At 35.2% G+C, this 22,440-nt stretch overlaps 1 protein-coding gene across 2 annotated transcripts in view; it reads left to right on the forward strand.

The window, feature by feature from the left end:
• The window catches only part of ARID5B (AT-rich interaction domain 5B), a 418,659-nt gene that overhangs the window by 294,734 nt on the left and 101,485 nt on the right, over positions 1–22,440 (forward strand). The window contains exon 1 of one of the 2 annotated variants that reach the window (XM_053692260.1): positions 22,265–22,416. The exons of the other annotated variant lie outside the window; for it this stretch is intronic. Within the exon in view, the coding sequence (XP_053548235.1) occupies positions 22,413–22,416 (4 nt within the window). The 5' untranslated portion in view covers positions 22,265–22,412. Of the gene's footprint in view, positions 1–22,264; positions 22,417–22,440 lie in introns of those variants that run through there. 2 annotated transcript variants of the gene reach the window in all.

Here is a 22,440-nt window from a genome sequence, read left to right on the forward strand (position 1 = left end):
ATATAGACATAATGTTTTACTTTTTGGTTATGAGTTAGAGGTCTTGACATGGTTCACATTCACTTCGTTCTCTTGGTATAATTTGTTGAAGAGAAGCCTCAGGTGTAGCAATGCCCTACTTGGAGATAGCTGATCACATCCGGTGAGTCAATGACAAGAGGCATAAATGCTTAGCCACCAATCACCAGTAAGCTCCAAGAACTGCATTGCTGGCTCATGAGCCGACGTAGGTATGCTTTTCAAGCCAATTTGATTACAGAAGTAAATTGGAAATATTTGTAAAATGGCATATTTTATCTCAATCAGGGAAGTTACATTTTTACTTTAATGTCCTTTTAAAGTTCTTGTATATTTGTTTGTTTGTGAATCATCATGCTTTACATTGAATTGTCATGAGTTACAGTTATTAATGATTCAGATAGAGCAGGCAATTTTAAGCAACTTTTTAATTTACTCCTATTATCAAATTTTCTTCGGTCACTTGCTATCTTTATTTATAAAGTAAGAATCTAAACTTAGGAGCCGGCCCATTTTTGGTTTAGCACCTGTGTTGTGCCAATCAGGAAGCACTATCTTGGGTGCTGAACCAAAAATGGGCCGGCTCCTTAGCTTAGATTCCTTCTTTTTCAAATAAAGATAGCAAGTGACCGAAGAAAAATTGATAATAGGAGTAAATTAGAAAGTTGCTTAACATTGCATGCTCTATATGAATCATGTAAGAAATAATTTGGGTTTAGTGTCCCTTTAATACCTAAAATAAATTTACATGCTCAGTTAATCAACCATAGATGACAGATAGAATAGACAGCCATTCACTTTCTTTTCCTTCAACTTCTCCAGTATCTTTACAGTTGCTTCCTAGCTTTTATTGTTCTCAGTAGTTTGTGCAAAAATAGATGAGGCTTTCGCAAAAGCACTGCAGGCTTTGTTAACTTATTGATTGATGAACAACAAGATTTTCAACATTATAGAGCAATAAAAACATAATCCTATCAAAACAGTGCCCTAACATGTTTATCCTAACAATAATTTTAAAACATATATATTTTTAGCTTTTGAGGATGTATGTAACATAAGTCTAAAACATATTTAAAGGGGCACAGAGGCGTAACTAGAAACCACAGGGCCCAGGTGCAAGAATCTAAGAAGGGGCCCTCACCCCCCTACCCCCCCCCCCCCCCCCGCCCCCCCAAAAAAAAATTGAATTTGATACATATCTTTTTTTTTTTTTTTACATTTAACACAGAAAAAAAATAGTTTATCAGATTACATGTCTGCAAAAGGAGATACCCTGTGCGTCCGTGAGATGGTCTGGCCTCCTATTACTGTATATAGTGACACTGTTTAACCCCCCAGTACTGTATATAGTGAGTTGGTGACACAGTCTGTAATCTGCCGGTGAGATGGCTGGCCTGACCCTACCCGCCCTAGTACTTTATAGAGGGACCACAGTAGTCTGTGACATGCTCCAGCCCCCCGTACTGTATATAGTGATACTGTATAGTGACACTGTTTACCACCTGCCCCCCCCCCATGCTGTAGTAACAAGGTCTGTAATTTTCTGGTTCCACAAACACACACATACATGCTTAAATAAATACACAGTCACATACATACATACACAAACACACACACACACACACACATACATGCATAAATACACACACACACACACATACATGCATAAATACACACACAGTCACATACATACATACACACACACACACATACATGCATAAATACACACACAGTCACATACATACACACACACACACATACATGCATAAATACACACACAGTCACATACATACACACACACACACACATACATGCATAAATACACACACAGTCACATACATACACACACACACACACACACACATACATGCATAAATACACACACAGTCACATACATACACACACACACACACATACATGCATAAATACACACACAGTCACATACACACGCACACACACACAAACACCAATGGGTACAACAGAAACACTAACCCCTGTAGTCAGAGACACTAGTGAAGCATCATCTCACACTTACATGATATCAGTGCAGGCAGTGGCAGGTCAACGTATTTTGTGACCTCTGTACCCCCTGTAGTTCCGCCCCTGAAGAGGCATGAAACCCAATTTTTTTCTTTCATGATTGAGACAGAGCATACAATTTAAAAAAAAGTTTCCAATTTACTTATATTATCAAATTTGCATCATTTTCATGTTATTCTTTGTGGAAGAGATATCTGGATAGGTAGCGTGCACACGTCTGGAGCAGTAGATGACATGAAATAGTGCTGCCATCTAGTGCTCTTGCTAATGTATAACATTCTTACAAAACTACTGCGATATAGTGCTACAGACACGTGCACACTCCTGAGCTTACCCTCTTACTGTTCAACAAAGAATAACAAGAAAACAAAGAACATTTGATAATAGAAGTTAATTGGAAAGTAGTTTAAAATTGTATGCTCTTACTAAATCATGAAAGAAAATGTGGGGGGTTATGTCCCTTTAATGACCATTAACAGGTCTCAAACTGAGTTACTTAATTCTGGTGTAAAGTATGAACAAACACAATAAACCCACTGAACTGAATAAAATTGATGCAGAGTAACATACATAAGTATTTGAACAACATTCATCTCTGCACTGATGATTATTTATATAGTACAAAACAGCTGTTTGTGGGTAGGCTGTGTTTTGTTTTTCAGCTTGCAATTTGCCTAAAAGTTCTGTTATAATGGAAAGTACAAGCATTAAAGGTAACAACATGTTAACCATTTTGTAATTAAATCAAAACCTCAAACCATATCCATAACATATTTTTTGCTTGAGGGACCTTTTTGCCTTTATAGTTTATAATTCTATTCTGTGCTTTTTGCTGTAGTGATAATTTTGTTTTAGTCTCCAATACATTTCTGGTAAATTTGTCATTTCACCAGAGTGAGTGAATGAATTGACAGTTATCCTCACACCAATGAGTCACAGAGAAACAAACATAATACATTAAAATTGAGTTGAACTATATTTGATATTGAGTTTCTCAGATTTTTTTTTTTTTTTTTTTTTATTATTATTATTTATTTTTGTAAACAATCCTAATTGGTTATCAGATTAGCCATTCAAGATACAGTTGGAGGACTTTAAAAATTAGCCCTCCCTCATTTCTAATTGTTTAATCATTTGTTAACCAGCATATACAGATAGAGCAACAGGCTTTTATTAAAGGGACACTTAAGTCAAAATAAAACTTTCATGATTCAGATAGAGCATGCAATTTTAAACAACTTTCCAATTTACTTAATTTAACAATATGTGCACAGTCTTGTTATATTTACACTTTTTGAGTCACCGAATCCTACTGAGCATGTGCAAGAATTCACAGAATATACATATATGCATTTGTGATTGGCTGATGGCTGTCACATGATAGAAGGGGAATGGAAATAGAAAAAAAATCTACTACTCATTCGAAGTTCAGACTAAGTGCTATTGTATTGTCTTTTTATCGTGCAGTTGTTGATTATGCAAATCTACTGTATTTACTGGTAATTTAATTGGTAGATTTGTACCATGGCTCTCCTGCTCAGCGGCTAATTAAAGCTTTCAAGAGGTTCTAGTTTAATTTAAACAATACTACTGAGATAAATAAGAGTTTGCTTCTCCAATATTAAGGACATGCAGTTGCAATTTGAGGATACCTTTTTTTTCTCCAGGACTTTGATCAATTGTGATACACTATTGATACTACTTAAACTGGTTTAAAAGCTTTGCCTAATTGATCATTATTTTAGTTAGCAACCAATATTTCCATAAAACACTTTGATGAATTTTCATAACAGATGCTAGATAAATTAAACATACTTCCCTTTTTACTCATTTAACTCTATTAATATTTCATTAGTGCAGCAGATTCTCTAGGTCTTGATCAACTTTTTTAAAAGCATTCAGACTTTTATTCCTTGACTAATGCTCATAGTTTCTGGATTTAAGATTTAAGATAAAAAAAAGTTCAGAATCATTAGGGAAGTAGCTTTATTAACTAAGAGTTGTGTATAATGCTCTTAATAAAGTAAAATTGATTATTGCTTTTTTGGTCCTTACAGAATATTGTCCTTAGTAGAATATAATAACTTTTACTAGATCAACATTTACATATAGCAGAAATAGAGGTATTGTCTACAGATAAAAGTTGACATACAGATGTGGCCAAAAGTATTGGGTACCCTTCCACTTTTAAAAAAAAATAAAAAACATAATTTATGTAAGAACTTACCTGATAAATTCATTTCTTTCATATTAGCAAGAGTCCATGAGCTAGTGACGTATGGGATATACATTCCTACCAGGAGGGGCAAAGTTTCCCAAACCTTAAAATGCCTATAAATACACCCCTCACCACACCCACAATTCAGTTTAACAAATAGCCAAGAAGTGGGGTGATAAGAAAAAAGTGCGAAAGCATACAAAATAAGGAATTGGAATAATTGTGCTTTATACAAAAAAATCATAACCACCACAAAAAAGGGCGGGCCTCATGGACTCTTGCTAATATGAAAGAAATGAATTTATCAGGTAAGTTCTTACATAAATTATGTTTTCTTTCATGTAATTAGCAAGAGTCCATGAGCTAGTGACGTATGGGATAATGACTACCCAAGATGTGGATCTTTCCACGCAAGAGTCACTAGAGAGGGAGGGATAAAATAAAGACAGCCAATTCCTGCTAAAAATAATCCACACCCAAAATAAAGTTTAATGAAAAACATAAACAGAAGATTTAAACTGAAACCGCTGCCTGAAGTACTTTTCTGCCAAAAACTGCTTCAGAAGAAGAAAATACATCAAAATGGTAGAATTTAGTAAAAGTATGCAAAGATGACCAAGTTGCTGCTTTGCAAATCTGATCAACCGAAGCTTCATTCCTAAACGCCCAGGAAGTAGAAACTGACCTAGTAGAATGAGCTGTAATCCTTTGAGGCGGAGTTTTACCCGACTCGACATAGGCATGATGAATTAAAGATTTCAACCAAGATGCCAAAGAAATGGCAGAAGCTTTCTGGCCTTTTTTAGAACCGGAAAAGATAACAAATAGACTAGAAGTCTTTCGGAAAGACTTAGTAGCTTCAACATAATATTTCAAAGCTCTAACAACATCCAAAGAATGCAACGATTTCTCCTTAGAATTCTTAGGATTAGGACATAATGAAGGAACCACAATTTCTCTACTAATTTTGTTGGAATTCACAACTTTAGGTAAAAATTCAAAAGAAGTTCGCAACACCGCCTTATCCTGATGAAAAATCAGAAAAGGAGACTCACAAGAAAGAGCAGATAATTCAGAGACTCTTCTGGCAGAAGAGATCGCCAAAAGGAACAAAACTTTCTAAGAAAGTAATTTAATGTCCAATGAATGCATAGGTTCAAACGGAGGAGCTTGAAGAGCCCCCAGAACCAAATTCAAACTCCAAGGAGGAGAAATTGACTTAATGACAGGTTTTATACGAACCAAAGCTTGTACAAAACAATGAATATCAGGAAAATTAGCAATCTTTCTGTGAAAAAGAACAGAAAGAGCAGAGATTTGTCCTTTCAAAGAACTTGCGGATAAACCTTTATCTAAACCATCCTGAAGAAACTGTAAAATTCTCGGAATTCTAAAAGAATGCCAAGAAAAATGATGAGAAAGACACCAAGAAATATAAGTCTTCCAGACTCTATAATATATCTCTCTGGATACAGATTTACGAGCCTGTAACATAGTAGAAATCACAGAGTCAGAGAAACCTCTTTGACCAAGAATCAAGCGTTCAATCTCCATACCTTTAAATTTAAGGATTTGAGATCCTGATGGAAAAAAGGACCTTGCGACAGAAGATCTGGTCTTAGCGGAAGAGTCCACGGATGGCAAGAGGCCATCCGGACAAGATCCGCATACCAAAACCTGTGAGGCCATGCCGGAGCTATCAGCAGAACAAACGAGCATTCCTTCAGAATCTTGGAGATTACTCTTGGAAAAAGAACTAGAGGCGGAAAGATATAGGCAGGATGATACTTCCAAGGAATTGATAATGCATCCACTGCTTCCGCCTGAGGATCCCGGGATCTGGACAGATACCTGGGAAGTTTCTTGTTTAGATGAGACACCATCAGATCTATTTCTGGAAGCTCCCACATTTGAACAATCTGAAGAAATACCTCTGGGTGAAGAGACCATTCGCCCGGATGCAACGTTTGGCGACTGAGATAATCCGCTTCCCAATTGTCTATACCTGGGATATGAACCACAGAGATTAGACAGGAGCTGGAGAAACCAGAATTCGAGATACTTCTTTCATAGCCAGAGGACTGTGAGTCCCTCCTTGATGATTGATATATGCCACAGTTGTGACATTGTCTGTCTGAAAACAAATGAACGATTCTCTCTTCAGAAGAGGCCAAGACTGAAGAGCTCTGAAAATTGCACGGAGTTCCAAAATATTGATCGGTAATCTCACCTCCTGAGATTCCCAAACTCCTTGTGCCGTCAGAGATCCCCACACAGCTCCCCAACCTGTGAGACTTGCATCTGTTGAAATTACAGTCCAGGTCGGAAGCACAAAAGAAGCCCCCTGAATTAAACGATGGTGATCTGTCCACCACGTTAGAGAGTGTCGTACAATCGGTTTTAAAGATATTAATTGAGATATCTTTGTGTAATCCCTGCACCATTGATTCAGCATACAGAGCTGAAGAGGTCGCATGTGAAAACGAGCAAAGGGGATCGCGTCCGATGCAGCAGTCATAAGACCTAGAATTTCCATGCATAAGGCTACCGAAGGGAATGATTGTGACTGAAGGTTTCGACAAGCTGAAATCAATTTTAGACGTCTCATGTCTGTCAAAGACAGAGTCATGGACACTGAATCTATCTGGAAACCCAGAAAGGTTACCCTTGTCTGAGGAATCAATGAACTTTTTAGTGAATTGATCCTCCAACCATGATCTTGAAGAAACAACACAAGTCGATTCATATGAGATTCTGCTAAATGTAAAGACTGAGCAAGTACCAAGATATCGTCCAAATAAGGAAATACCACAATACCCTGTTCTCTGATTACAGACAGAAGGGCACCGAGAACCTTTGTAAAAATTCTTGGAGCTGTAGCTAGGCCAAACGGCAGAGCCACAAACTGGTAATGCTTGTCCAGAAAAGAGAATCTCAGGAACTGATAATGATCTGGATGAATCAGAATATGCAGATATGCATCCTGTAAATCTATTGTTGACATATAATGCCCTTGCTGAACAAAAGGCAAGATAGTCCTTACAGTTACCATTTTGAACGTTGGTATCCTTACATAACGATTCAATATTTTTAGATCCAGAACTGGTCTGAAGGAATTCTCCTTCTTTGGTACAATGAAGAGATTTGAATAAAACCCCATCCCCTGTTCCAGAACTGGAACTGGCATAATTACTCCAGCCAACTCTAGATCTGAAACACAATTCAGAAATGCTTGAGCTTTTACTGGATTTACTGGGACACGGGAAAGAAAAAATCTCTTTGCAGGAGGTCTCATCTTGAAACCAATTCTGTACCCTTCTGAAACAATGTTCTGAATCCAAAGATTGTGAACAGAATTGATCCAAATTTCTTTGAAAAACGTAACCTGCCCCCTACCAGCTGAGCTGGAATGAGGGCCACACCTTCATGTGGACTTAGAAGCTGGCTTTGCTTTTCTAGAAGGCTTGGATTTATTCCAGACTGGAGATGGTTTCCAAACTGAAACTGCTCCTGAGGATGAAGGATCAGGCTTTTGTTCTTTGTTGAAACGAAAGGAACGAAAACGATTATTAGCCCTGTTTTTACCCTTAGATTTTTTATCCTGTGGTAAAAAAGTTCCTTTCCCACCAGTAACAGTTGAGATAATAGAATCCAACTGAGAACCAAATAATTTGTTACCCTGGAAAGAAATGGAAAGTAGAGTTGATTTAGAAGCCATATCAGCATTCCAAGTTTTAAGCCATAAAGCTCTTCTAGCTAAAATAGCTAGAGACATAAACCTGACATCAACTCTGATAATATCAAAAATGGCATCACAGATAAAATTATTAGCATGTTGAAGAATAATAATAATATTATGAGAATCATGATCTGTTACTTGTTGCGCTAAAGTTTCCAACCAAAAAATTGAAGCTGCAGCAACATCAGCCAATGATATAGCAGGTCTAAGAAGATTACCTGAACACAGATAAGCTTTTCTTAGAAAGGATTCAATTTTCCTATCTAAAGGATCCTTAAACGAAGTACCATCTGACGTAGGAATAGTAGTACGTTTAGCAAGGGTAGAAATAGCCCCATCAACTCTAGGGATTTTGTCCCAAAATTCTAATCTGTCAGACGGCACAGGATATAATTGCTTAAAACGTTTAGAAGGAGTAAATGAATTACCCAATTTATCCCATTCTCTGGAAATTACTTCAGAAATAGCACTAGGAACAGGAAAAACTTCTGGAATAACCACAGGAGATTTAAAGACCTTATCTAAACGTTTAGAATTAGTATCAAGAGGACCAGAATCCTCAATTTCTAAAGCAATTAGTACTTCTTTAAGTAAAGAACGAATAAATTCCATTTTAAATAAATATGAAGATTTATCAGCAATCTCTGAAACAGAATCCTCTGAACCAGAAGAGTCATCAGAATCAGAATGATGATGTTCATTTAAAAATTCATCTGTATAAAGAGAAGTTTTAAAAGGTTTTTTATGTTTACTAGAAGGAGGAATAACAGACATAGCCTTCTTGATGGATTCAGAAACAAAATCTCTTATGTTATCAGGAACATTCTGAACATTAGATGTTTATGGAACTGCAACAGGTAATGGTACATTACTAAAGGAAATATTATCTGCATTAACAAGTTTGTCATGACAATTAATACAAACAACAGCTGGAGGAATAGCTACCAAAAGTTTACAGCAGATACACTTAGCTTTGGTAGTTCCAGCACCAGACAGCGATTTTCCTGAAGTATCTTCTGACTCAGATGCAACGTGAGACATCTTGCAATATGTAAGAGAAAAAACAACATATAAAGCAAAATTGATCAAATTCCTTAAATGACAGTTTCAGGAATGGGAAAAAATGCCAATGAACAAGCTTCTAGCAACCAGAAGCAAAGAAAAATGAGACTTAAATAATGTGGAGACAAAAGCGACGCCCATATTTTTTAGCGCCAAATAAGACGCCCACATTATTTGGCGCCAAAATGCTTTTTGTCGCCAAAAATGACGCCACATCCGGAACGCCGACATCTTTGGCGTAAAAGAACGTCAAAAATGTCGCAACTTCCGGCGACACGTATGACGCCGGAAACAGAAAAGAGTTTTTGCGCCAAAAAAGTCTGCGCCAAGAATGACGCAATAAAATGAAGCATTTTCAGCCCCCGCGAGCCTAACAGCCCACAGGGAAAAAAAGTCAAATTTTTAAGGTAAGAAAAATAATTGATTCAAGTGCATTATCCCAAATATGAAACTGACTGTCTGAAAATAAGGAATGTTGAACATCCTGAGTCAAGGCAAATAAATGTTTGAATACATATATTTAGAACTTTATAAACAAAGTGCCCAACCATAGCTTAGAGTGTCACAGAAAATAAGACTTACTTACCCCAGGACACTCATCTACATGTTTGTAGAAAGCCAAACCAGTACTGAAACGAGAATCAGCAGAGGTAATGGTATATAAATAAGAGTATATCGTCGATCTGAAAAGGGAGGTAAGAGATGAATCTCTACGACCGATAACAGAGAACCTATGAAATAGACCCCGTAGAAGGAGATCACTGCATTCAAAATAGGCAATACTCTCCTCACATCCCTCTGACATTCACTGCACGCTGAGAGGAAAACCGGGCTCCAACCTGCTGCGGAGCGCATATCAACGTAGAATCTAGCACAAACTTACTTCACCACCTCCATAGGAGGCAAAGTTTGTAAAACTGAATTGTGGGTGTGGTGAGGGGTGTATTTATAGGCATTTTAAGGTTTGGGAAACTTTGCCCCTCCTGGTAGGAATGTATATCCCATACGTCACTAGCTCATGGACTCTTGCTAATTACATGAAAGAAATACAGTATTCTCTGAACTAAGCAAACATTGACAAAAGTATTTGGTATCCATCATTCTTTATTTCAAATATAATAAGACAGAAACTTCACTTTTAAATTTATGACTTCCCATATTACGTTAAATAGTAAAACAAATGAGAACGGGCAAAAATATAGGTATTCTTAACCTAATATTTTGTAGCACAGCCTTTGCAGACATTAACTGCAATCAAGCACTTTCTTTAGCTCTGAATAAGATTTCTACACTTTTCAACTTGGATTTGGCCCACTCTTCTTGAGCAAACTGCTCCAGTTCTCTCAGGTTTGATGGGTGCCTTTCCCCAACTGCAATTTTCAACTATTTCCACAAATTTTGGATGGGATTCAGATCTGGACTCACTTCAGAAAGGTCCAATGTTTTCTTCTCATCCATTCTTGGGTGCCTTTTGAGGTATGTTTTGGGTCATTATCCTGCTTGAGGACCCATGACCTGTGACTGAGACACAGCTTTTTGACACTGGGCTGTGTGTTTCAGTCCAGAATGCCTTGATAATCTTTGAGGCAACAAAGCAACCCCAAAACATCACTGAGCCTTCTCCATGTTTCATGGTAGGGATGGTGTTCTTTTCTTTAAAAGCTTCTTTTTTCCTTCTGTAAACATGGAGTTGTGATTTTACAAAATGCTCTAGTTTTGTTTTGTCTGTCTAAAGGACATTCTCCCAGAAGGTATGTGGCTTCTTCCAGTCGTGTTTCTTTTAATTTTTCTCTCTTCTTCCATGGAGACCATTTGCATTCAGACAGTGACAGATGGTGTGATTTGAAACTGTTGCATCTTGAGCTTCAACATCGTTGTAGATCAGTTTTGAAGTTGTTCTTGGTTCTTTCTGCACCATTCAAACAATCTTTCTCATCATTTTTGGGTCAGTTTTCTTCTTACAGCCACGTTGAGGGATGTTAGCTACAGTTCCATGTACTTTAAGCTTCTTAATAATATTGTAAACAGTGCTCACAGGAACATCAAGCTCTTTAGAGATGGTTTTGTAACGTTTACTTTGACTTTGCTTGGCTATTACCTTCTTTCTAACCTCCTCAGATAACTCTCTGGTTTTCCTTCTCATTTCTTTATTCAGTGTGATACCCACAGTGACACACAACAGCAGAGTGAGTATGTTTGTCAAGTTAAACTGGCTGACTGACTGATTATAAGACTAAAGACACCTGTAATACTAATTAAATTAGAAAAGGGGAAGTATCACAATTCTTTATTGTAACTTCTAAAAGGTATCAATAGTATTGTCAAGGTCATTTTAGAATGCCTGTATAAAACAAGTGGGATATTTTGCTCCGTACTTTGTGCACAATTGCACAATGTATGGATGAGAAAATATATTTTAATTTCAACATTATTTGATTAAAATGTGAGGGTACCAATACTTTTAAAATCATAAGATACCAATACTTTTGTCCACATCTGTATCTACATTGTTGAAAGTAAATGCAGTTCACTCATCTTTCTTACTGGATATATGTTTGCCAACTGTCCTGATTTTTCCAAAACAGTCCTGGTTTTTGGCTTCCTGCCCTGTGATATTATTGTCCTGGGACATTGTCACATGAATGTCTGGGGGCTGTGAAAATCAGGCATGAGGTCTTTGTTTTGACTTATGAATGTATTTGTTTACATATTGTGGATCTCAGTCTTCTATACTTTACATTAGACCAGCAGACTAATAAAATAATAGCCACTAATTATTATTTAGTGAAGTAGCATGTGTAAATCTCCTCCAGATAAGAGAGTAGGTGGAATAATATACTTACTATTTTGTGCATTTTGTGTGCAGTTTAAAATTGGTGCAGAACAGAGTTGGAGAAACCATGGAAACCATAGGCGTGGTCAATACTCCCGTATACTGCTTATCTGATTGCTCTGCTTTTAAGTGTTTCCGAAATATTTTTTTCAAATTTTGATAACCATGTTGGATACTGTGCTCCAATAGACAGCATATACTAGAAACAATATTGTTTTTTAAAGGGATATAGAACCCCAAATTTTTCTTACATGATTTAGATAGAGCGTATCATTTAAAAGTGAATGTAAACTTTGAGGAATGTGTGGCCGGTTTTTAAAAATCCTATTAAAAACAGGGGCACTTTCATTTATCACATTTTTTATTTTAGCCGTTATGTTAAAATACTTACCTTTTCTTCTTGCAAAGCCAGAGCAGTGCTTCCCCCGCCGTCCCTCATCTCTTCTTACGTCAGCAATGACTAAGCCGGCTTCCTCCAATCAGGGCTTCCCCCCCAGATCAAACATTGCCTGAGGCCACGCCGTGATGGGAGGAAGCAAGATTATTCATTTCTGACCTATGAAGAGACGAGGGACGGGCGGGGAAAGCGCTTCTCCGGCTTTGCAAGAAGAAAAGGTAAGTATTTTAACAAAACGGCTAAAATGTAAACTTTGATGAATGAAAGTGCCCCTGTTTTTAATAAGTATTTTAAAAAATGGGCACACATTCCTCAAAGTTTATGAGTACCATGAGAACTAGGCAAATTTGATAAATTGTAACCTTTTTTTTTTTTTAAATTGTTTACTTAGTCTGATCAGAAAATACATTTTTTTGGGCTTCATATCCCTTTAAAAGGGATTTAAAGGTAAAAACTGAAATGTGCATGACTAGATTTCAATTAAAATTTAAACATTTTTGCAATATACTTCTATTAGCAAAAATACTTCTAGTAAAAGTTATGAATGTTTTTCAGCTGCATACATGCATATGCTGTGAGGGCCCGTACACCAGTTTTCATGCTCAGAGAGCAGGTGCGGATGTGTACTCTGTGAAGACTTGATTTGTGTCATATAAGCCACAGCTGATTCTGTTAGAATTTTTAATGTTAGAACACTCATACACAAGCCCTCACAGTGATGGTAATTTTTAGTAGCTTATACCATCTAATCTGCTTAAACTTTACTTGTATGTATATATATTTTTTCGGTTGCATTATATTTCTTTAATAATTTATAATCTGAATGATCCGTTGCTTTATTGTTATGCCCCGCCCCCTCTGCTTTCTTATATTCGCACAGTTTTTTAGATTGCAGCTCCACCCGCAATCTAAATATTGATGACGTGCTGATGACCTTTTTCTTTTATTTGTTAATAGCGGATACGTTTATCCTTGATCGTTTCTACAATATCAAAATCGCTGCAGTCCTTTACTTACACTTACGATAGCTCCAAATATTTTCTTCGCTGAATATCCATATTCCAATGAACTGTAGGTAGCTATGTCTTCACAGTTTAACTGCGCATGCGCAAAGATTTTTTTTTTTCAATGCAACATGCCAAAACTCCATGGATTAAATTGGACAACGTAAACATCGTCAGCGGAAAAAAAAAATGTTGTTTGTCTGGGGGCTATTGGAGGATAGCAGTGAATAGTAGGTGTTGAATTAAAAATATTTTTTTTAGAAATAACATTATTAGTTTTAATGAATGAAACTCATATTTACTTTTTGTTTAGCATTGTATGTCAATTAGTGAATCCTTATAGTTTACCATCACTTTAACCCTTTGAGTGCTAAGCACTTTCCCACCTGGGTGCTAAGATTTTTTTAAAGTTTTTTTTAATTTTTTTAACAATTTTTTTTTAACTTTTTTTATCAGACCCCCAATACTTACACTGTTGGAAAGGTTAGGCGATTACCTTCTAAGCAGCATGCTCCCTGCTCCTATACTTAACATTGTTAAGTATAAATAAAGTTGCGTGGTGACGTCATCACGTTATTGCGCATGACGTCATCACGTTATTGCGCATGACGTCACCACGCAAAACGGGAAGCCCCCGCGATGCCAGGCACGAACGCTGGGGTAGGAGCCCCCAGATCTCCCTCAAGATGGGAGAGTGCTAGTGACGGCTCTGAGCCGTCATTAGCACCAGAGTGGGAAACTCTGTGACGGCTCAGAGCCGTCATTAGCACTCAAAGGGTTAATAACTTTTACTAGAAGTAGCTTTGCTAATAGAAGTATATGGCAAAAATGATTCTATTTAAAATTGAAATGCAGCCATAATTATACATTTCAATGTTGACCTTTCTATCCCTTTAAATTGCATGTCTCAGATATTTTATTTTACACTAAAAATAATGATCTGTCTTGCAAACCATCAAATGTTAAGTAATTTAAGTAATGGCATTCTTATGTTTAGTTTGTTTGGGGAACACATGCAATTGCTCTGATATTTTCAGGAAAGGCTGATGACTGAAATAATTAGCTAATGCAGCATACAAATTAGATTTCCCCAATTAAAACACCCATGACACCAATATTCATTTCTTCAAGTATGCCAGTGTTACAAATGCAAACAGTATTACAAAATGAGGATGTGTTTGTATAGTAAATGGATTTGCAAATATTGAGCAAAGTTTCTGTAAGAAACGATACAATGTAAATACTTTAGGGTTATTTAGATAGAAAAAAATGTAAAAAAAATAAATAATTGAATGCATTTCATATTTATTTTAAAGGAATAGCAAAGTCAAAATTAAACTTGCATGACTCAGAGCGTGTAATTTTTAGACACTTTTAAATTCACTTCTATTTTCAAATGTGCTTTGTTCTCTTGGTATCCCTTGTTGAAAAAGAATATGCACATATCCTACACTAGTGGGAGCTAGCTGCTGATTTGAGCCTGCATGCATTTGTCTCTTGTGATTTAATAAATAGATGTGTTCAGCTAACTGTCAGTAGTGCAATGCTGTTTCTTCAGCAAAGGATAACAAGAGAATGAAGCAAATTTGATAATATTAGTAAATTGGAAAGTTGTTTGAAATTGTATGTTCGTTATGTATCATAAAATACAATTTTGGGGTTTCCTGTCTCTTTAAGAGGATATTTTAAAATTTATAAAAATAATGTTCCTTGTTTTGCTTTCATACTCTTAGAGGGTGTTTCCCTGTCTACCAATAGAGCAATAGTAGTTGTGTTTATCAGCCAATTAATTTTTTTCCCCAAGGATTAAGTTTTAACAAAAATTGAGTTCTTGTTAATTTTAAAGGGGCATTAAACCCACATTTTTTCTTTCATTATTCAGATAAAGAATATGATTTTAAACAACATTCCAATTTACTTCTATTATCTAAACTGCTTTATTCTTTAGATATCCTTTGTTTAATAAATAGCAATGCACATGGGTGAGCCAGTCACATGAGTCACCTGTGTGCAGCCACCAATCAGCAGCTTCTGAGACTATCTAGATATGCTTTTCAGCAAAGAATATCAAGAGAATGAAGCAAATTAGATAATAGAAATAAATTAGAAAGTTGTTTAATGTCCCTTAAATATCAATTTGAAAAGCATTTTTTATTTTTAACATACTCTTTCATATGCACCAGAAAAATTATGTTAGTTTAAACTGAAAAAGAATTAGAGCATATATTGCAGGTTGCATTTCTAGATAACTACAAAATATGTAGGACATATGTAGTCAGTTTAGGTAAGAATACACCAATAATTGAAAATATTTATGTAATTATGAAAATTATGTATTAAAATAGAACTAACATATGTTTGGCTATTTAGCCTATTTAAAAGGAAACAAAAAAAGTGCAAAAAGAAAATGCTCTGAGTTAGAACATTTTATCATTTCACTATTCCTTGAATATAAATACATGATAAACCCATGCAAAGTGGTTAAACACATAGTTAAAGTCAGCTACAGAGCAGCATTGCACCAATAGGACATAGCTGGTAAGCCAATGACAAGAGACATACGTGTAGCCACCAATAGCCATGTAGCTCCTAGCAGTGCATAAATACATGATAAACCCATGCAAAGTGGTTAAACACATAGTTAAAGTCAGCTACAGAGCAGCAATGCACTAATAGCACATAGCTAGTAAGCCAATGACAAGAGGCATATGTGTAGCGACCAATAGCCAGGTAGCTCCTAGCAGTGCATTGTGCTCCTGAGCCTACCTAGGTATGCTTTTCAACAAAGGAACAAAGTAAATTTGGTAACAGAAGTAAATTGAAAAGTCTCCTAAAATTGCATTTTCTATCTAAACCACAAAAGTTTAACTTGAAATTTACTTCTATTATCATCCCATGATATTCTATGTTGAAGAGATACCTAGATAGGCATCTGGAGCTCTACATGGTAGGTAATAGTGCTGCCATCTAGTGCTCTTACAAATGGATAACATTCTTGCAAAACTGCTGCCATATAGTGCTCCAGAAATAGGCCAGCTCCTAAGCTTATGTCCCTGCTTTTCAACAAAAGATACCAAGACAAAAATTGATAATAGAAGTAAATGATAAAGTTATATTATGAAATGATGTTTGTTCTTCCTTCTGAACTATTTCAAGTAAGATAATTCTGCTGAACAGTTTTTTTATTACAGGAAGTATCCTTTGTTACAGTAGATTCTTTTCAAAATACTGCAATTAAATAGGCGTACAGAAAATTTGGGTTTGGTAAAAATGTCACCGGCTTAGTCAGAAGAAAAGAAATATACAGTATATACTGCTTGTGCTTTTTTTCTATCATATGGTTGATTAGGTAGATCATCGATAAACCGTTGTCTTTGTAGCTCAGCATTATTGGCTTTTTGCCACAGCATGTTGACATTCCAAACATACATTGGTAATAACGTGAGCAGGATTTGCTTGTGGCATTGGTAATGTTTTCAAAGGACCACTATGTCATTCTTAGGGTCGTCTCATTGTGACCTTAGGGTCGTCTCATTGTGACCTTAGGGTCGTCTCATTGTGACCTTGCAAAGTAACTCCCTGTCTATGGGCCTTGGGCACTTAATTAGATTTTAAATCTTTGGGAGAAGTAAACATTATACTATACTAATAGTTTTTTGTAGGTTTCTGATTATAGAGTCTACTTAATGCTTCATTGTTATTTGGTCAATTAACATTCTTCTTTTTGTAACTGTATGATAAATATACAATAGTTCCATTATTATGATTTTCTTTTGAAGTTGATGATGCAGATCTATAATTACATCTCAGTACTGACCACATCAATCCTGAAATTTCTCCTTAGAAATCTAAATAAGCAATATTTAACTTGATCATGTGAATCACTTAGATGCAATTCTTTTAGATTCCAGCTTTTTTTTGCTTGTATATTCTCTTATATGGCATGCTCTGTTTGAAAATAATTCATGTGTTGTCATATCCATATAAATTTTGGGTGAAAAAGAAATAAAGATTGTTAAAAATGTTTTTTTCCCACAATAATTGAAAGCTCCCATGTGCCCTTTGACCTCCTTGTATAACTATAATCATGAAACATCAGTTCCTTGGCAGTGTTCCCTAATTAGATTTGCATTAGAGTACAGAGGTTAGTGGAAAAATAAGGTCAGGGATCAGACTAAGTTGCAACAGTAATAATAAGACATGTGTATTATTCCAATTCTTTTTTTTTTCATTTTGATTAATTTATCAATCATTATAAAAATCATGGTTTTTTTTTTCTTTGTTTGCTTTGGGACTTTTACAGATGAAATCTGCATTTAATGATAAACATATTCATGGATGATTGTAAACAGAAAATAAAAATTAGCAGAATATGCTATGATATAGTAACAGAAATATAGCAGTGTATGCTATGATATAGTATTACAATACTGTGCTTAAAGGGACAGTCTAGTATAAATTAAACTTTCATTATTCAGCTAAGACTTTTAATTTTAATCATCTTTCCAATTTACTTTTATCAGCAAATTTGCTTTTTTCTCTTGGTATTCTTAGTTTAAACTAAACCTAGGTAGGCTCATATGCTAATTTCTAAGCCTTTGAGGGCTGCCTCTTATCACATGCTTTTTAAATCTCTTTTCAACACAAAGAGACAGAAAGTGCACGTGGGCCATATAGATAACACTGTGTTCAGTCACAGAGGGTTATTTAAGATCTAGCACAAAACAATGCTAAATTTAAGACAATAGTTAATAAACAGTCACAGTCATGTGATCAGGGGGCTGGAAGAAGGTTCCTAGATACAAGGTAACCACAGAGGTAAAAAGTATATTAATATAACTGTGTTGGTTATGCAAAACTGGGGAATGGGTAATAAAGGGATTATCTATCTTTTAAAACAATAACAATTCTATGGTAGACTGTCCCTTTAACTCCTTCCTGCCAGGACTTATTTGTCTACATCGGAAAAAAGTTCCAATGTAAACAAATATGCAAACATTTAACTCAATCGATTGTTCATGTGATCAAGTTCTTTCAATGATGGAATTGGGTCAGGGGGGAGGGCTTATGACGCTAGGCACACCCTCCAGCCCGCAATCCCATTTAGCAAGCGGCTATGGCTTCAGGAAAGCCAAAAGGTTAGGACGTTCCATGCCATCCTAACGACACTAAAGCCCAGCGCTGTTAGGACAGCATGGAACTTCGTAACAGCGGGAAGGGGTTAATATCAAAATTAAACTTTTATGTTTCAGATAGCACGTTATTTTAAGAAACTTTTCAATTTTATTCTATTATCAAATTTACCTTGGTGTACATTTGTTGAAAAGCTACCTAGGTAGGCTCAGGAGCAGAAATGCACTATTGGTAGCTAGTTTGTGATTGGTGTTTACACACAAATAATATGAAAAACAATAAAAAGAGGTGCATAATAGTGCAATATGTACAGTCCAAAGAATAAAACAAGGCAGCAAAGTAGCACTCACATTTGTCTCAGTACAGCAGTGCCATATGCACGATCTGGGTACTCAGAGACACCAAGTAGGACTACCTCCGCCTACAGGAACATGCAGAAACCAGGCACCAGTGTTGTGTCTCAGGGAGGAAAAAAACTATGCTCTTAAAAAGATTCTTGGACGCAAGGAGCTCAATATAAATCTATCAAGCCTTGTTTGCCCTATCGTTACCAAGTTTGCTTTATTCTCTTGGTATCCATTGTTGAAGGAACAGCAATTCATTGCTGAAAGCTAGTTGAACACTTCGAGTGAACCAATAAGATTGAGGCATTTATGTGCAGCCACCAATCAGCAGCTAGTCCAGTGCATTGCTGTTCCCGAGCCTGCCGACCTATTCTTTTCAACAAAGGATACATAGAGAATTAAGCAAATTAGATAATAAAAGTATATTGGAAAGTTGATTAAAATTATATGCTCTGAAAAATGAAAGTATAATTTTGACTTTACTGTCCCTTTAATGTAAATGGAAAAAAACCCTATTCAGACAAACTGGGCAGTCATTAACAATTTTGTATCATGTTTACATTTTACTATGGCAACACATTGGGGCATATTTATCAAGCTCCATAACTTGTCCACCTGTTCTGAAGCGGCGGAAAGAAATCGACACCCCCTGCTAGCAGACTATTGGCCACGAATCTGCAGAGGGAGGTATTGCACCAGCAGTTCACAAGAACTGCTGAATCAATGATAAATGCCAAGAGTGTATGCTGTTGGCATTTATCGATGTGCAGCGGCCATGATCCGCTATATCGGATCATATCCGCTCGCACAATCATAAATATGCCCTTCATCTTCTTTTATGAAGGCCTGTCATCTGACCACATGTCCAGTTCAGAAGTGGAAGTGTATTGCCTCTCTAGAGATGAATTTGTGTTTTTATTGTTTACCCCATTTGAAAGGGCTAATCTTATAATAATATACTCCACGTGTATAATATATATATATATATATATATATATATATATATATATATATATATATATATATATATATATAAAATAAATGCGGACTTAAGTATAGTGTCCAAAGACATAGACATATAGACAAAAAATACAATATTTGTTCATAGTTTTATCCCCATCCCATTTTTAACACATAAGGAAGTATTCATAGGGTTAACTAGCTGGAATTTGTATACAAATTGTATGATTTCTATAAAGTTATTTGACCAGTTATTTGAAAATACGTAGAAATATAAACTGTGTGTGCGGTGGTTAATTTTGGGAGATAGTGCTGCTTTATTGATCACTCAGTTTTATATCTCTGAACATGGTTTCTAGGATTATACATATTCACAATTTTTCTTTATTAACCCTTTTCTAGTGGGCTATATTCTTCTTCTAGAGTAATAATAAGTAAATCCATACATCCATGTGTATACTAATGTCAAACAGATGTTGTATATGATGGTTTAAGAGAGATGACAATCATTAATTCTCACACCTTTGACCTTAAGTATTAAGAATATTGATTACAAGTGGGGCATTAACAGTTATGTGCGAGCGATAAGGGGCGGTTGTTTGCGCATGTCGGGTTTTCTGCTCGTATTACAAGTTGAAAGTAAACGTGATCACTTAAAAGCAATCACGATTTACACTAGAATGATTACAGCGTCCTCAGGGCTCTGGTTAACTGTTTCACAAATCAAAAAAGTATAAAAAAAACACATAAAAAATACATATAGTATAGTTACACTCATAATAACACATAACAAAATATTTTTAAAAAAATTGCACTTAAAATTTATGAAGGCTCAAAGATATGAGGTTTCAGGTGTTAGGAAAAAAAAGCAGGCATAGAGCTTTAACATTGAGATACATAAATACACATATCTAAATATGTATGTACAGTATATATATATATATATATATATATATATATATATATACACTTATATGTGTCTACATGTGTATTTATATGTATATAAGTGCATTGGAGCTTTATGCAATATCAATTTTTAATAAAGGTTTTAACTATATATTTACTGTAAATATTTCACATTCCAATGTTCTGTACATAAGGGAATATGTATTTGTAAATAGATAATACTATATATATCTAAACCTATATATAATTATATATATATATATATATATGTGCAAAAAATATCATATATAGAAATATGTGTTTATGAATAAATAGAACATATTCTGCTATGTAAAGAACATTGGAATGTGAAATATTCATGTTTTCATGCTGGGTTAGCCTACTTGAGAATGTGAGATCGGGTTTGTGTGCAAGTAGGGTGTTGGGTTTTTTCCCCCACTTTTTTTGCTTCATTGACTTCTATAGGGGAATAGGTTATCGCACGTGCGATATCCTAAGTTCAGCATTTTACACAAGTCGGGTTATTGCGCAAGCAAAAACAGTTTACTTTCAACTCATAATACAATCGCAATCCGACGTGCTTAAAAAGCTTACTTCTAGTGCAGTTAACGGTGGAACGGAAGCATTAAATAGCGGTCCACTTATAAACTAACCCTCAGTGTCTGTCAATTGTTGGTGTCAAAAATTATTGAAAAAAAGTCTAACATTTTTCATTTGTTGCACTTGAAAACTTGAATGTTACATTCAGTTATTCAAATGGTACATATGATATTCAAATGTTACATTTCACTCAAGAAAAAAAAAATGAATATCAAGAAATTGTTATTAATCATCTCAACTTTAAAATCTCTCTCTCTCATATATATATATATATATATATATATATATATATATATATATATATATATATATATATATATATATATATATATATACACATACATATATATATACATACACACACACACATATATATATATGCATATATATATGTGTATATATATATATATATGTATATATTTTTATTTATATGTGTGTGTGTGTATATATATATATATATATATATATATATATATATATATATATATGTGTGTGTGTGTGTATGTATATGTATATGTATATATATATATATATATATATATATATATATATATATATATGTGTGTGTGTGTGTGTGTGCGCGTTTTTTTCCTTCATATATATTTTTTACTTTCCTGTGTGCGTGTGTTTATATTTATATATATATATATATATATATATATATATATAATAATAATATATATATATATATATATATATATATATAAACACACGCACACAGGAAAGTAAAAATATTTATGAAGGAAAAAAAATAGCTTTTCAAATCTAGTTTTATTGGAGCTTGGCTGCACTTCAGTGTGTGATGATTGATTTCCAGAAATCTGTACCAAGTCCAGAGGATTCTCTAGAGGTTAGAATCAGCAAAACTATTAAGGCACAATTCATAACCCACATTTGAAAAGTTGGTGTAGTGCAGCACCAACTGGCAGTGAGCTAAAAGTCAGAACTCATCCCACTCCTAGCCACTAATGTAATCTGTGTTTATACGAGTACTGTAGCTAGGGGGAGGGGGAAATTGTAAGCACACAGCAGATACTCAGTGTGTTCATTTTGTGTTAAGCTCACATCGCTACCAAGACAGGACTTCCAGGGATTTAATGGCCGCAGTGTAGCTTTCATGAAAACTGATGTAAATGAGACAGATGCTAGTCGACTGGAATGGGTAAAAACTTCTTTATCTTTTTTT

This window comes from Bombina bombina, chromosome 9 (genome assembly GCF_027579735.1).
Source record: "Bombina bombina isolate aBomBom1 chromosome 9, aBomBom1.pri, whole genome shotgun sequence".
NCBI classification, from domain to species: Eukaryota; Metazoa; Chordata; class Amphibia; order Anura; family Bombinatoridae; genus Bombina; species Bombina bombina.